We start from the raw sequence: 16722 nt of genomic DNA, 5'->3' as shown, positions 1-16722 counted from the left end.
CCGCTCCTCCCCACCCCCCGCCTCGGCCCTGAAAGGGCTGGATGGGCAAGTTGGGCGCGATGGCTCGAGCCCGGGCGGTGGCGGCGGCGGCCGGAGGCGGCGGCGCCTCCTCCTCCTCGCCCCGGCGCCGGCGGTGATCCGAACGAGCGGCCGCGGCCCCCGATGAGACTGTTCGTGGGCTGGCTGTGCCTGAGCCTGGCGTCCGTGTGGCTGGCGCGGAGGATGTGGACGCTGCGGAGCCCGCTCACCCGCTCCCTGTACGTGAACATGACGAGCGGCCCCGGCGGGCCGGCGGCGGCGGCCGCGGGCGGCAGGAAGGAGAACCACCAGGTACGCGGCCGGCCGGGGTCGGGCCCGGGCCCGGCTGGGGCGGGGGCGTGGCGGCCCGGCCTTCCCGCGCTCTGCCCGGCTATTGTGCGGGGCGCCGCGGCGAGAAAGGGCCCCCCGGGCCGTCGCCCGGCCGCCTCGGCCCTTCAGAAAGTTTTCCCGACGTTTTCCCGGCCGGGCGCTGCCGCCGCCACCCCCGGGCGCCCGGCGCGGGCCCGGCGGCGCCTTTTGTTCCCGGACGCGGGCGGAGAACGGCCTCCCGTTCCTCCCTGGGCCCGAGTGTGGGCGCCCCGGAGCCCCGCATTGTTCCCGGGTCCCGGGCGGTGATCGCAGGCGGCCGGCGGCAGGGCGCAGGAACTTTGGGGCGGGCGCGTGGCCGCGGGCATCCATCTGGCACCGGGGCCTGCGGTGTAAACGACCAGACCGAGCCCCATTACCCTGGACTGCCTTCGTAACCCCCGGGAATCAAAGCGAAAAGCCGGTCCCTCTTTTTGTCTGGTTCAATCTCTGAGCGTACAAAGGGCCATAAAGAAATTTAACCGTGCATCATAAGCCATTTAACTCCCCGGGCTTATTCGGGTGGTGACATTTTCCCTCGGCAGTTAAAAAAAATGTGTTTGACAGGTCCTCACACTCTCATTCTCCTGAACCTTCCCCCTCCGACCTACGATCTCCTTTAAACTTCGGTGTTGGGTATCTGACCGGAAAGATGTGGTAAGAAGGAAGATGATGCAAGCTTTTCCTGGAAGGGTTTTTAAAAAACAGAATTAGGCAGGAGTGAATTCTTTTCAGAGTTGCGGATCGTGAACCGTGCGATGTGAGCGGTTAGGTCGTCTTTTCATTAGCGGAGTTTTGTGCCACTTAACAGAAGTATGTGCAGGTCAACTGTAGAATTAAGAGTGATATTTCATTTTTGACCGTAATGTAGTTTGTGGTTAACCTTGCATTCATTGAAGGGAGGCTTTCGAACTCTGCCGGAGTGTTGGCTTATAATTGCTAGCATTTATAGTGCATTTTGTCTTTCCAGAGAGCAGTAAGCGATTATTCCCCATTTTGTGTCTCATCGTTTTCATAGATTTCTCATTTTCCTATGTTAGGTTTGTTAATATGCCGGGCGTTCCGAGAGAGTTTACACTGGGGTGGATTCCATGTATTTTAATGAAAGTAAAGAATTATCTAAGGACATAAAGCAATTCGTTAGGAAAAGCAGTGTTTAGTTTTTATCTAGTAATTACTACTGATCGTGGCCCCTTTTCTATTTTTAAAGGAGATCATAAATTTCCATGAAAATTTTTTTTGTGATCCCACAGCTATTACAATTTGCTAGGTAATCATGCCTATGACATTGTTAGGAGTGTGCTTAAAGTCAGTAGGTGATCTTAAGTTGTAAAACCACGTTCTTTGCAATGGGTTGATTACTTAACACTAATCATTATCAGAAAAACAACTCTGAAGTACTGCAGTGATAATATACAGTTACCAGAATGTCACATAGCTATATGGAATATGGATGGTGGTGTAAAACAATGAATCAGAAATGTCATTTTCAACAATTGGTAGAAATAAGGTTTTGGGTAGGATAAAAAGGAGGCAGATTTCCATTGATGTAGAATTATGGTTGAGTCTCTTAGCTGAGGTGTTTATGACTCTTGTGTTTATGGCTACTATAACACATTTGGTATGTTTTCAGTGCTTGTGGAAGAATTGGTTATATTTTAAACATTGAAAAGCTGTTTAAGTAATTTGGTTTTTCTGGAATCTAGGTAGAACGTAGCTGTAGACATGGCCTCACAATATCTCCTAACAGGAGATACTTTCTAATTGTGTACCTTTTTAAAACTGAATCAGTTAGGTTTTGAGGAAAGCTCATACTGGTTTCACATACCTCGTTTACTTTGTTACACTTCTGAGATACTCAGGTATGTGTGTACACAAGTGTGTTTTAACCAGTTGGACTAACAGTTTGGCAGCTACGTTCTCCAAGGTGAAGACTAATCTGGTACTTTGTGCATATTTAGGGGGAGATTGGCTCTTTTCCTTGGAGTGATCAATCCAGAGGTTATCTGGACGTGATGCATTGACATGATGAAAATATTGCCCATGAATAAAGATTCAAATGAACAAAAGAAACATGTATAGAAACCGCAGTGAGATAAAGTGAAAGAGGGGACTGTCCCCTCTGCACAGTGCCTGCGTTGATGATTTGTTATCTGCTTTATATTCCAGGATCCTAGGTTTTTCTTATAAACTTTCTGACTTGTGAAGTAACTTAACTCTAACGTTCTTTCCCCTTTCGAATTTATAGTTTCATCCGAGGTTTTCTGGTGTTCATTTGGGTGTGTGGGTTCCATGGCCAGCCACATCTGGTTCTTTTGGATTTGCATGAAAGTGGGGTTATGGATTTAATTGAACCGTACTTAGCACAAGTTTTCTTTATGGTTATTTTATTAAGAAATTATGGTGGAGGATTCTCTGGTTAAAAGAGAGGTCTTGGGAAATGTTTATCATTAAAAATTGCTATTTAGTTACTGTCACCTGGAGATGAGATGCAAGGCTCCTTTGAGCTAAAGTCACTCTAAAACTGTAGGAGCAGCACCATTTTAATGACTTGGTTTGGTGTGCTAGCTTCAAAACTGGAATTATTTTTCACTTTGGGCAAGGGAGAGGCAAGGAAGGGCTTCTCTTAGAGCGGGGATATGGCTTGCAGGCCAAGTTGGGCTCACTGACTTTTTTGTACAGCCTATGAAGTCAGATTAGTTTTACCTTTTTAAGCGGTTGCAAAAAATATATAATATTTTGTAATATGTGAAAATTTCTTAAATGAAATTCAAATTCCAGTGTCCACAAATAAAGTTTTGTTCGCACAGAGCCACCACATTCGTTTACTTGTAAGTGCTTCTGCTATACAGCGGCAGAGTCGCATGGTTGGTACTTTATGACCTGCAAGTCTAAAATATTGACTCTGTGGCCCCTTACAGAAAAGGAGTTTTCCCTGGAGAAAATTTCCAGCTTCCTTCATCAGCAGCACATTTCTTAATCACAGGCTGCACAGTAAGTGGATAGTTTGACTCATTGGGAAGAAATAGAGCCAGGCACTGAGAAACTAGATATGTCACTTTTTGGTATTGGCAGGCTTGGAACTTAAAAAGAAGATAGCAACAACAAAACCTTTGGATCTAGTGTTTTTGATGCATTGTACCTAGTACTTAAAGTTAATGCAACTATTACGGAGCTATTGAAACTTGAAAGGACTCGAAGGCCCCACTAACTAGGTTCTTGATAATAACAGTCATTCAATAGTTTCTGAGTTGATGGATTGAAAAAAGAATTGTTATGGGACTCCCTGGAACCAGGCCAAGACAGTTTCTTCAGGTGATGAACTGTGAGGATTTTTAAGAGCACAGGTAACATTTGTTATCTGGAACAGATAGGTGTAACTGAAAATTGCAAGTATATCTGCCTTATTTTTTTCACCTTTTTATTTAAGTTCAGAACTGTTATGTTACAAGCAGTGATAGATTTAAGACAGTTGAAACGATTGTTGTTGTTTTTTTTTCCAAATGAAAACATACTTGAAACATCACAGCCTGAAAACATCACAGCCATTGGTCAAAGGTTGTGCTAATGGGCAGATTCAGACTCCTGTCCCCTCCCTCATTTACTTGTGGAGGCTGACCGAAGTCAGGCATGAGTTAACAACACTCAGGGGCAGTTGCCAGCTAGCCAGATGGACACTGATGGATTTGTGTCCTCTTCTGAACTGCCTTCCAGAACCTGGAGGCCTTTGTAGCTGAATACCAGAGAGATTTTGTGAAGAGTTTCTTTCCTTATAACCTATGTTGAAACCCCGTATGAGTGTTTTCCTCAGTTTCACGGAACACTAGGATCTCTCTCTTCTGCTGGATATACCAGAGGCCTTTATGTTCCCCTTTGAAGGTGCTTGAGGGCAACCTGGTAATTGCCAGTAAAAGACTGTTGTTTCAACCTTCTGAAGCTTTGTTAAAATCTTAGGATTATAAAATTCTAACAGTGAGTGAGTATTTGAAATGAAAATTGCCAAAAATTTATTTATTAAATCAAAGCTGAAACAACTTAATCTAATCCGCATGAATTGTTTCCCTCCATGTACTTGAGGGTGCCCTGTCATTCTACACATTGAAATCTCACATAAAGAGGTTGTTGGTTTAGGTTTGTGTCATTTGTGGAAAAATAATGAATGGTTTGAAGATTTATGCTGTGCTTAGATGCAAGAAAGTGTCAATGATTGAATGTCTGGACTGATAGGGCTCATTGTAGAACTCAGAATATGATTTTTGAATCCTTAGCTGTCAGGTCAATGTCGTCAGGCTTGGTCTGACCACCCCCTGTAATAGAAAAGATTCTGTGTTCATGGATCCCATCAGTGGAGCCTTTCCAATTGTTTTTAGTGGTACTAAATGCCTCAGGTCTTTGGTTACTCATTCCTTTTGAGAATGGCTGAGTGCCCAGACCTACAGTGTGGTTTTTAGGCATTCCCTTGAACTTCAGTTTTCTGACTGGCTTTTGTGGGCCTTGGACAGGAAGGGGAAGGAAATCAAGTTATTGTGCTTCTGTTGTGTGCCAGACACTTTAATGTATCATCCTCTCTCGTCCTCATAACAACTCCCAGAGGTAGGTGCTACACCCCCTTTTTTGATAGAAGATTAGCCTAAGAGAGATGAAACTTGCTCAGGAGACAGTTGGTAGGTGGCAGATTTGGGTTTTGACCCCAGCTTTGTCTGGTTTCAAGGCCCAAGCTTTCCCCACCTTTTCATGATGTCTCTCCTAGGAAACCTTGTGTTGTCTGAGGGTCTGTGAATGTAGGCTGCCTCCTTTTTTTTTTTTTTTTAAGATTTTATTTATTTATTCGACAGAGATAGAGACAGCTAGTGAGAGAGGGAACACAAGCAGGGGGAGTGGGAGAGGAAGAAGCAGGCTCATAGCTGAGGAGCCTGATGTGGGGCTCGATCCCATAACGCCGGGATCACGCCCTGAGCTGAAGGCAGACGCTCAACCGCTGTGCCACCCAGGCGCCCCTGTAGGCTGCCTGCTTAATAGGAAACTGCCTCCATTCTAGTGGATCTCTGTGTAGACATTGAAGCTGTGTAGCTATACAAAAACACCAGTTGGAGTCTTGCAGCTTGTGAGTTAGACAGGAATGGGACAACTGTTCCAAGTTTTGGCCTTCCTCCAGTTTGTGCCTGCTTTGGTCAAGTTTAATGTTGGAAAAAAAAAATCTTACCTTTTTATTTTTTTCTGATACTATTTCTCTAACACTGCCTGTGTGTCCCACAGTTCATTTCTGTTCTGACGCAACCCAGAATTAACATCTGTCCAGATGTTGGCTCCATCCTACAAGACTGCCCTCCCTTCAGATGCCAGGTGCAAGTTGTGGGTGCATAGACTATATACCCATGCTTCTGCCCAACTTGGTTACAGATTCTGGGGTTTTCACAACCCTCCCTTAGGTTAGATAATTTGCTAGAATGACTCAGAACTTAGGAAAATACTTTACTTGTTTACTGGTTTATTATAAATTATAGGCTGCAATTCAGGAAGAGCCAAATGGGTGACGTGCATAGAGCTAAGTATGGGAGGAGGTGGAGGGTGGCACAGAGCTTCCGTGCCCTGTCCAGGTGAGCCACCCTCCCAGCAGATCAATGTGTTCAGCAACCTGGAAGCTCCCAGAACCCTGTTGTTTAGGGGTTTTATGAAGGTTTCATTACCTAGGCATAATTGATTAAATCATTGGCCATTGGTGATTGAACTCAATCTCTAGCTCCTCTCCCTTCCCTACAGGTTGGAGGTGGGGCTAAAAGTTCCAGTTGTACCTCCCCCCCAATCATATTAGCATACAAAAGATACTCTTACCACTCAGGAGATCCCACAAGGGTTTTAGGAGCTCTGTGCCTGGATCTAGGGGTTAAAGACCAAATATTTTTTTATTATGCCATATTACCTAAAATCAGAAAGTTGCCTTTTTATTTTTATTTTATTTTAAAGATTTTATTTATTTATTTGACAGAGAGAGAGAGCCAGAGAGAGGGAACAGAAGCAGGGGGAATGGGAGAGGAAGAAGCAGACTCCCAGCGGAGGAGCCTGATGTGGGGCTCGATCCCACAACGCCAGGATCACGCCCTGAGCCGAAGGCAGACACTTAACAATTGAGCCACCCAGGCGCCCCAGGAAGTTGGCTTTTTAAAATAATTTTTAATTCCAGTTTCACTGTGCTCAAGTCCTTTGTATTTTGGAAGAAAAGACTCATATAGCACATGTTTGACTCTTGAGGAACTCAAAAATAAATTCAGAAAAACTTCTAATTGTATCCCTGGGTCTGATAAGCAAATATCATCTTATAGGAAAATTGCATTCATGCTTTGAAGGAATGATTCATCCACCAAGGTTATATAAAGATTAGGAGATGTTCATGGGCTTAAACTGTAAGACCTGACCTAATACCTTATTATTTTAATTAGTGAATTAGTCACATACACGTTAAGATCTCATGTCCACCTGATTTGGCTGTTTATGTCTCTAATTTTTAGTATCTTTACAGTCTTGTTGCAAGTGTGGAGAACATTGCTATTTACTGTAATTTCTAGATTTCTTGGTTAGTTATCACATCCTGCTCTGTACTTGGCATCAGCAGATGACTGCATGGCATAACTTGGTTTGATTAGAATTTGTCATTTGAAAGATTTCCTTACTTATTTGGATTGAAGAGAATTCAAGTAAGCTTTAAAGGAAGATGCTAAGACGACGTTTTTCCAGACAGCGGTCTCCAGCTGAGGAGGCCAGCCTACTGTAAGTAGGGTGGGCACACAGTCCTTCCAATGTGAGCATTTAACAAGCATGATGCTTTGTTCTTGCCTGCACACCTTGGTCTCTGTAGTCTTTGAGGAGCACACATTCAAAGAACTCACCTGCTTGAAAGTGCATGGGAGCCTACAGACAGGCCACCAGTGCTGTGAGCTCATTACAGCTTTTCATTTAAGCTGGATTGTCTGGAGAGAGGAACTCCGGGGGACCGCCAAATGGTTACAGGCGCTCCTGCATTGATTTTTTTCTCTATCAGCATCTCATCTTAGAGCAAGGGGACTGCTTATTTAAGGCCTGAAGGTCCTGGCCAAAATCATAATCCCATTATGATTCCCTTGGTTCCCTTGGTTTCTGATTTTTCTCTTTCCTCTGGAGTGTAAGTTCCTGGAGGCCAGTGAGTCCATCTTTAATTTTCCCTAGACCACTGTTAAGCTGTGATAATTAGGAAACACTAATGAAATTTTCTGGGTTGGCCCATGTAGTCATTCTCAAGCAGTAGTGATTTTGCCTCCCATGGGATGGGCGTTTGGCAATGTCTGGGACGTTCTGGGTTGTCACGACTGGGGGAGGTGCTCCTGGCAGCTGATGGGTAGAGGCTAGGGTTGCTGCTAAACATTCTATAATGTATCAGACAGATCCCTTAACAAAGGATTCTCTGGCCCCAAATGTCAGCAATGCTGAGGCTGAGAAACCCTATAATTTAGTTGCTATCTAGATCAGATTATCTTTTCTCTAAACACACCCAGTCCGGTTTAGTTGGACAGGATGGTCCTATTTCTTTTATGAAAATGAATCTCAGACACACTGGGTAGACTAAAGAGAAGCTTCTGTGAAAGAAACTTTTATAATAAAACAACACGCATCTAGAATAGGAACCCGAATCAGCTGGAAGCGCTCAGAAACCCCAGGCTTCCCATTTATCCAGAAGTTGTGAGGTGGTAAATGAAATGTGAAGTACTTGGCCACATGCCTGGTACAAGGTAGGTGTTTAGTGTTGTCCTTTGTTGCTTGCTTGTGATGATGCAATTTTGTGGTGAGTGGGTAGGTTTAACCACTGTTTGCAGAGGTGGGTTTAAGCAAGGCCTTTCAGGGACACCTGGCTGGCTTAGTCAGTGGAGCATATGACTCTTGATCTCAGGATCATGAGTTCAAGCCCCACATTGGGTGTAGAGATTTCTTCAATAAATAAAGTAAAATAATAAAATAACTTAAGAAAAGCAAGACCTTTCAAAAACCTTGGAGTTTTAGAAATTGACAGAAACCCAGTGACAGCTATCTCTGTGGCTGTCCTTATATCCTCTAGGATTTTGCTAGAAACTCCAAATTCTGTCTGTTACACTGCCCGATTTTTTTTAAAAAGATTTATTTATTTGTTTTGAGAGAGAGTTTATGTGAGCAGGGGGAGGGGCGGAGGGAGAGGGAGAGAAAGAGAGAGAAGCGGACTCCGTGCTGAACGTGGAGCCCAACCAGTGCCCCATCTCAGGACCCTGAGATCATGACCCGAGCCAAAATCAAGAGTCAGACCCTTAACTCACTGAGCCACCCGGGCACCCCTGGGCTGCCATGATTTTAACAGTGATTGATTTGACAAACATTTATTGTTCATTGTATCTGTGCCAGGCACTAAAGTCATTGTCCCTACCTTTATGAAACTCTGTCTCCCTGGGAAGATAGACACTGTACATACAATTATGTATAGTTATTCAATTCAGTGGTCATAAATGTTGCTGAGGAGATATATGGGATATAGGAAAGGGTATTCGAATGGGGGACGACCCTACCTAGTCTGCAAGTTCAAGGCAAACATACTCGAAATATTTAGGCTTAGGTCGAATTAACCAGGTGAGGAGAAAGTGCGTTGGGGTGATGGGAAATGTAAGGGACAGAGCAAACACCATGTGGGACAGCCATGAGAAAGGAGCCTTCCAGAAAAAGAGAGGAGTACAGTGTTGTGACATAGCGAATGGCCAGGGGTTATGGGTGGCAGACAGCGTTATGAGGTAAGGCTGTGGACACAGAATGGACAAATCGCGGAGGGCTGGGCAAGCCATATTGAGCATTTTGGGTATTAGCTTCAGACTTACGTGAAGCAGGGTTGTGATGTGATTAGATTTGCATTTAAAAATTTGCATTTTTAAAGAGATTTGCCAGGTCACTTAAATTTTCAAACCACATTTAATTTCTGGAAGATAAAAATGCCATCTACATTTAAATGTGTATGTTAAAAAAAACCTTTATTGAGATATAATTCACATACCATAAAATTCATCCTTTTAAAGTGCACAATTCAGTGGTGTTTAGTAAGGTGTCTTCACAGAGTTGTGCTGCCATCACCAGTCTAATTTCAGAACATTTTCATCACTCCAGAAAGAAATCCTGTATCCATTAGTAGACACTCTCTCTTGCCAACTACAATCTGCTTCCTATCTCTGGATCTACCTGTTGGACACTTCGTGAAAGTGAAATCGTATCATTTGTGGCCCTTTTTTTTTTTCTTTTTTTTTTAAAGATTTTATTTATTTATTTGACAGAGAGACAGCCAGCGAGAGAGGGAACACAGCAGGGGAGTGGGAGAGGAGGAAGCAGGCTCCCAGTGGAGGAGCCCGATGTGGGAATCTATCCCAGAACGCCGGGATCACGCCCTGAGCTGAAGGCAGATGCTTAACGACTGTGCTACCCAGGCGCCCCCATTTGTGGCCCTCTTTGACTGGCTTCTTTCTCTTTCCCTTAGCATAATGTTCTCAGAGTTCGTCCATGTTGTCACATGAATCAATACTTCACTGCTTTTTATGGTTGAATAATCTGTTTTCTGTTGTATGGCCCAGTCATATCTTGTTTATCCATCAGTTGATGGGCATTTCGGTTGTTTCCACTTTTTGGTGATTACGAATAATGCTGCTGTTGGAGTTGACATTCGTATCCTGCAGGTGGTCAGGAGGAACATGGATTTCAACCTTTATCTTTAAAGAGGAAGGCTTTACTCCTTTTTATTCTGTAGCATATTCTGTTCAGTAAGCAGTTTCTTTTTTTTTTTCCCAAGGTTTTATTTATCTGAGAGAGATAGAGCGAGATAGCAAGAGAGAGCGGGAGCAGGGAGGAGGGAGAAGCGGGCCCCTGCGGAACAGGGAGCCCTATGCAGAGCTCAATCCCAGGACCCTGGGATCATGACGTGAGCCGAAAGCGGATGCTTAGCTGATTGAGCCACCCGGGCGCCCTAGCAGTTTCTTTTCTGAAACACTTGTGTGGCTATAAAGGTTCGACCACATGTGTTAATGTCAATGAATTGAGTGAAATGCTGTTAAGAACTTGAGTTTTCCTCTTGGCACTTGAAAGCAATATTTGCAGTTAATGATGCCAAGCCTTGCTTAGTTCTGGAAGTCAGAGTCCATTGTTGTTCCAGTTGTCCATTTACAAGTGGATGCCAAGGAATTCTTAGCTCCTCTGTTTCACTTGAATGACTTCTTGTCCACGTTAATAGAATGTACCTGATTGCCTACTACCAAGGTGATGGCTTTCATCTTGATTAGTCATTTCAGAGAATAAAAAATAAATAAAAGTCAGAGTGGCCTCAGTATTACAGAGTTCAGAATGTGCACCAGAAGGTCGTGAGTATAATAAAAAATGGTTTATGACCTGCACTGGGGCATAACTTCAGGCACAATGAATATTAAGCGTTAGTTAATGATTAAGCAAGAACATTTTCAGACGAAGGAGCAAAAGAGTAGGCAATAGATATAAGAAGCTTCACAGCTTATCACATAGAGTGGAAAAAATGAAAATGGTTTTCAAGTCCAAGCAGTTTTGGTAACAGTGTTTAAATGGTGAATTAACACAAATCAATCAACAGTTGGGAGATTTGGTATCTGGTTTGGGTATAGGGTTTGTAAAAAGATGAGTTAATCTTTGCAGTTTTAATGTGCCATTTCCTTGTTTGTATTAGTTTCTAACTGGTTTGTTTCAGTGTTAGTGTCAGGAATGTTACCCAAGATTTCATTCAAAATTTAGCAAGCTTCGGATGACTGTTTTGAAATTGGTCCACCAGTTGTGTAAGCAGTATGGGACACCTGCTGATAAATGGTCATATTTGTGAAGGGGAAGCAAATTACTTTTGGCCAATAGACTCTTTATTGGGAAAAATTGATTTTTTTCTTAGCAAATAATGGATTAAGAATAACTGGTCAACCCTATAGTTTCATCATTGTAATTAATGGCCTACCCTTATTTATCAGGCCATGTTAGAGGAATCTCATTGCTGTTATTATAGGATTCTTCTGTGTGTCTGGTACTATATTGAGGATTTGCCTGCATTATCTTGTTTAATCCTCTCAATACCCTACTAGGATAGATAGATACCAGTGACATCTCTAGTCTACAGATGAATGAATGGAGGCTCAGAGATTAAGTGACTTGTCTGAGCTTACACAGGAATGGCAGAGCCAGGACTTGATTGTGGAGCTGACTCTAAAGCTGACCTCCCCTACAGTCTACCTCCCCCCTTCCCTGGTACACTAACTCTAAATGAAAATGGAAAACATTTATTGTGGAAGATTAAATTTCATCCACGGTTGAGGTTCTTGAATTTTGTTCTCAAAAATGTATTCTGGTTAGAGCCTGTTCCTAGATATCTGGTTCTCCAGCATGTTACCACTTTGTCTTCTGGTTGATTGCAGTGTGACCTTAAGTAACTTCTTAATCTTTCTCAAGCGCATATTCCCCCTGTCTGTGAGAATGTTATATGACCTGGTAAAGGACACCTCCTTATTTCTAAAGGCCTCTGTATACCCTACAAGAAGAAAGGCAGATTAATCTGGTCACTAGAGTGTTAACTTCGGCTGCTTACTTTGCCATTGATTTGTTTGGTGGTTTTGAATTAAATCACTGCATTATATGACTGTTTCCTTATCTAAAAACAAAGTTAGAAATGCTATTTTTGCCTTCTGATGTTGATCTTCAGTGAAGGAGAGGCCAGTGGAGCTTTCCCAGATCTTAGGGTACTGGGGGTATAGTGACTGAAATATTGGGCCAGGACTCAGAACCCCTGGACTATGGCCTGGCTCTGCCACCTACTAACCTACTAAAGCTGCCTGACTCAGAAACCTCTTCAACTTTCCCACCACCCCCCATCCCCTTATGAGAATTACATGAGAAATTAGTGTATTTTACACTGTATAGGTCATCTGAGTATAAGAGATGATTATCCTCAAGTGCCAAGTGCCGTGAGCTTATAGTATTTGGAGATACTAGATTTGATTTTGTCTTCTGGCTTTTGTTTTTGGACTTCTTGGATGACACTTTAGTTGTGTGTTTTCACTTTTTCTTCTTTTTTAGTGGTATGTGTGCAACAGAGAGAAATTATGCGAATCACTCCAGGCTGTCTTTGTTCAGAGCTACCTTGACCAAGGAACACAGATCTTCCTAAACAACAGCATTGAGAAATCGGGCTGGCTATTTATCCAATTGTATCACTCTTTCGTGTCATCTGTTTTTAGCCTGTTTATGTCTAGAACATCTATCAATGGGTAAGTGAATCTTATGTATTTTTCCTTCTTCCTTAAGTTTATAAAAAGAAAATGAAAGAGAAAAGTTATTTTGTTGAAAGTGTTGACTGCCTCAGCTACAACACTTCTCCTAGTCAGAATCCTTGGCAGTGGGGCCGGTGTCTTCAGCCTTCTGCAATATGCTTTTTAAATTCACCACAACTTGATAAAGAACCTTGGTAGTTTGTATTTCTGCGGTGGGAGTGCTTCTTGGAGCAGTGCTTCCCAGCTTCGATGTGTGTTAAGACCCTACCTGGAGATCTGGTTAAAATACAGATTGTGAGTCAGTAGGTCTGGGGCCAAACTCCTAAGTGATACCCATAATGCTGCTAGTTCCCTATGGTAGAGAGTGGCAAGAACTAAGTCCTTAACATAAGCTGAAGAGGAGAATCTTTGCCTTAAGCACACTTTCCACGAGGGAATTTTTTTGGGGGATTTAATTAACGCAGCAATGTGTGATGGCTTATTTCGAGTGAAGGGTCCAAAATCTGTTCTTACATAAGATCTAGGCTCACCAGAATCCTTTAAGCTTACTGTGGAAGTACCTATCTCCAGAGTGGTTCTCTCATATAAATCCATGGAAAAAGCTTTAGGAATATTTTTTATCTTTTCTTGGCCACATTTCAAACATCCCCAAGGCCCAAGAATCTACAATGCCAAGGAGAAAATCAGTAGGGCTCAGTGTTTACGAAGCCTTGTTGGACCACTGGTTAGGCCCACTTTTTTCCCCCCTTGAGGTTTGGAGCCAGCTTCTCCTGAATGTCTGGATCCCCAGTCTATCATCTGGTCCTTTAGTATGTTTTTAGGCACCATGAGCCATTTCTCAAGATTTCTTACTTGATTTTCTTCATTGTTTATATGAAATTGCCTTAAGTTTGCCTCAGCAAACAGTTGTTATTTTTGTATCAGTAGTTGAGTTTATACAACTTGGTCTGACATTTTGTTTCTAAAATTGGCTACACCGAATTTCTGTTCTATACTATATTATTTTTATTTGGAAAGCAGACAAGTCATTGTAGCAGTAATTCTTACCCTTTATGGAGTCCTTTACCTCTTTAAAAATGATGAAAGTTAGGAATCCTCTCTTCAAATAGTATTTGCATTCAACATTTCACATACAAGTTTGGGAGATTTCAAACTCTGAACCACCTCTCACCTTCACTCCTACCCCTGCCCGCATCTTCTGCTCCATTGGATCCTGGTTGAAATTCCCTGATTTGGAATTTCACAGTTTGGTTAGAGAGGCAATACATTTAATCAATCCCTTTGGATTCCCTTATCTATGGCTCTCACCTTTCACTTTCCCAAAACATGTCCTATCCTGTGTCCTGTCTCACCTGAAAGCTTGATTTTCAGCCTGTTGGTACTTTCCATCCATAATAGATTATTACCATGAATGGCTGTCTCTTTCTGAAATAATTACAGGCATACCTCATTTTATTGCATTTCTCTTAATTGCACTTTACAGATACTGCTTTTTTTTTTTAATTTAATTGGAACTCTGGGATAACCATGCATCACACAAGTCTATCAGTGCCATTTTTCCAGTAGCATTTGCTCACTTTGCATCTGTGTGTCATATTTTGGTGGATTCTCACAATATTCAAACTTTTTCATTACTATATTATGATAATCTCTTATCAGTGATTATGGCTTGGTGAAAACTCAGCTGATGGTTAGCTTTTTTTTTTTTTTTTAGCAATAAAGTATATTTTAACTAAGGTATGTACATTTTTTTTAGACATAATGCTGTTGCACACTTTATAGACCATAGTATTGTGTAAACATAACTTTTATATGCACTGGGAAACCAAACAATTCATTTGGCTCTGTTTTTTGTGGTATTTGCTTTATTGTAGAGGTCTGGAACTGGACTTGCAGTATCTCTGAGGTATCCCGTACTGCCCATACTGTGTGGTACCTTCTTGAATTAAGAAGATACTTCTCAGACTTCCTTTATATCAGCAAGGGGAAGGCGAAGTCAGAAGAGACTTGATAGCTGTTTTCAGAGTTTATATTATAAGGAAAATATTTATAAGGAGACACACCTCCTCTATAGATTCTATATCTAGAGAGAACTTAGATTGTGGCCAGAGAACCTAGGATGGTTATTAAACACTAACNCCCCCCCCGCCCGTGGACACACTAACTTTGGAAATTAAAGACAAATTAGGGAGCCGTACCTCTCCATGGTATGTGTTTGCTGGAAACTTTGTATTGAGCTAGGTCCGTGTCTTGGTATTTTAGGTGGGATACTTTTTTATTGTGTGGGCCTGACCCACATATATCAGGAAGTCTAGCTTTTCTGGCCTCCCTCGCTAATTGACAGCATTCCCAAGCCATTGGGACTATCTCAGACTCTCCCACCTACTCCCACCTACTACCCCAGACTCTCCCACCTACTTCCACTGCCCCCTAGAAGGCAAAGCTGGTCCTGGTTGAGAAACACTGGGCTTGAATTTTGATTTGACAGGTTTAATCTTTTTGTGGAGCCTCTGTTGCTCGTGATCTTTGGAAACAGGACAGTGCTCCTCTCTGTGGTGCCTTTGAATGTTGATAAGTCAGATGACCTCCTGAGCTCTGACCTCAGATGACCTCTAGCTCTAGAGTTTTAGGATTCTCACGTCAGGGTTCCTTACTTCCCAAGAAGTTGGCTAGGGAAGCATGCTATTTTACAACTAGGAAAGTTTGAGCCAAATAACTGTTTTTGCAAGTTACTTTTGATCCTGTGGCAAGTCAGCACTGACTCTGGGAACATGCATCCCCCAAGCCACGCTGCCTGTACCCTCTTCCTGCTCTGACTCTGGCCCCTGTGTGAAATTTTGTAAAGCTCTTCCAGTAAGTTCAGTCCCTTTTCTCAGATTTGCTTTCTGCAGCTTATTGTTCCACTAGAAGATAAAAACAACTGTCTTGGAGGAAATCACTTTTCTCTGTAAGGTATAGCATGGTGTTTAGCAATCTCTGATGTCCATGCTCCCCATACCCCCTAGTTTTTAGCATTTCTGTGGGGCAGAAGATTTACTGTAAACATATTATTGGATATGGTTAAACTCTCCTAAGGCCTTAATGGGAAAAGGGGAGAGAGGGAGTTTGTTATATGAACTTTGCAATTTGAATTCTTTCCTAAAACTGGTCTTACCAGGAGCACCAGGTTGCATGCATCTTTCCAGTCACCATGTGACATGTACCTATGATTATTTCCAGGAAGTAACAGTACTGTACAGGTTTCCTTGCCATTTCCTAGACCCATGGTTTTCAAACTATGTTCCAGGGTCTGAAGAGGAAGTGCCTCAGGAGCTGCTTCAGGCTTCGGGGAAAGGCCCAGATGTGGCAGCTTCTCCAAGGCTCTTAACCTCATTTCTGCAGCAGCTCTCCATTTACCATTCTGTGTCGTCTTTGAGCTCCACTTCATTTCAAGAAAAGGTTCTGCTGCTTAAAGGGAGTTGGAGAATCCCTGCCCTGGAAAGACTAGGATTTGAGAGCTAAAAAACCAGAGCTAAGTGGGGAGTGCATTCTGCTCCCCAGCATGATGCTTCCATGAGACCTGGTTTGAGCCACAGCTGCTGTTCCGAGAGTTCTCTCTGATCTCCACTTAACCCCTCTTCAGCTCTTTTTAAAAAGGCATTACTGTGGCTTTGAATGTTTTTTAGGATCTTTAGAAATAATAGGACCCAGACAATTGTATAATATATAAATCGATGGAAGTATGAATCTACTTTTTAAATGCAAATTAACTGATATCACAGGGACCACTCTTTTCTGTTTTTCTTTGGTGTCTTTTAAAAATCTATGATAGTGAAGCTATTTTTTTCTCACCCATTGTTTAGTTTCATAACAGCTCTTTTTTTCCTATTTGATTTTTCTACTTAGTGTTATTGGCTAATGCTACAGTCTGATTCTGTTGGCCTGTAACAGAAAACATTACTCCATCCACTGCTCCTTTCTAGTTTGACATAAATTCTTCACATTCACCTTATAATTTCTTACTTATTCTTCTTCCCTTCCCTTCCCCTCTCATTCA

General features: G+C 42.6%; 1 protein-coding gene across 3 annotated transcripts in view; it reads left to right on the top strand.

Moving 5' to 3' along the window:
* Nucleotides 1-16722, top strand: part of METTL9 (methyltransferase like 9) — a 45895-nt gene that overhangs the window by 2103 nt on the left and 27070 nt on the right. Inside the window, exons 1-2 of one of the 3 annotated variants that reach the window (XM_040635229.1) lie at nucleotides 2-330; nucleotides 12493-12683. In XM_040635229.1, coding sequence (XP_040491163.1) covers nucleotides 163-330; nucleotides 12493-12683 — 359 coding nt within the window. In that variant the 5' untranslated portion in view covers nucleotides 2-162. Of the gene's footprint in view, nucleotide 1; nucleotides 331-12492; nucleotides 12684-16722 lie in introns of those variants that run through there. The other 2 variants (XM_040635228.1, XM_040635230.1) reach the window with 2 other exon arrangements.

Source organism: Ursus maritimus, unplaced genomic scaffold (assembly GCF_017311325.1).
Source record: "Ursus maritimus isolate PB19 unplaced genomic scaffold, ASM1731132v1 scaffold_2, whole genome shotgun sequence".
Classification (NCBI taxonomy): domain Eukaryota; kingdom Metazoa; phylum Chordata; class Mammalia; order Carnivora; family Ursidae; genus Ursus; species Ursus maritimus.
This window is presented reverse-complemented; position numbering and strand designations above follow the sequence as displayed.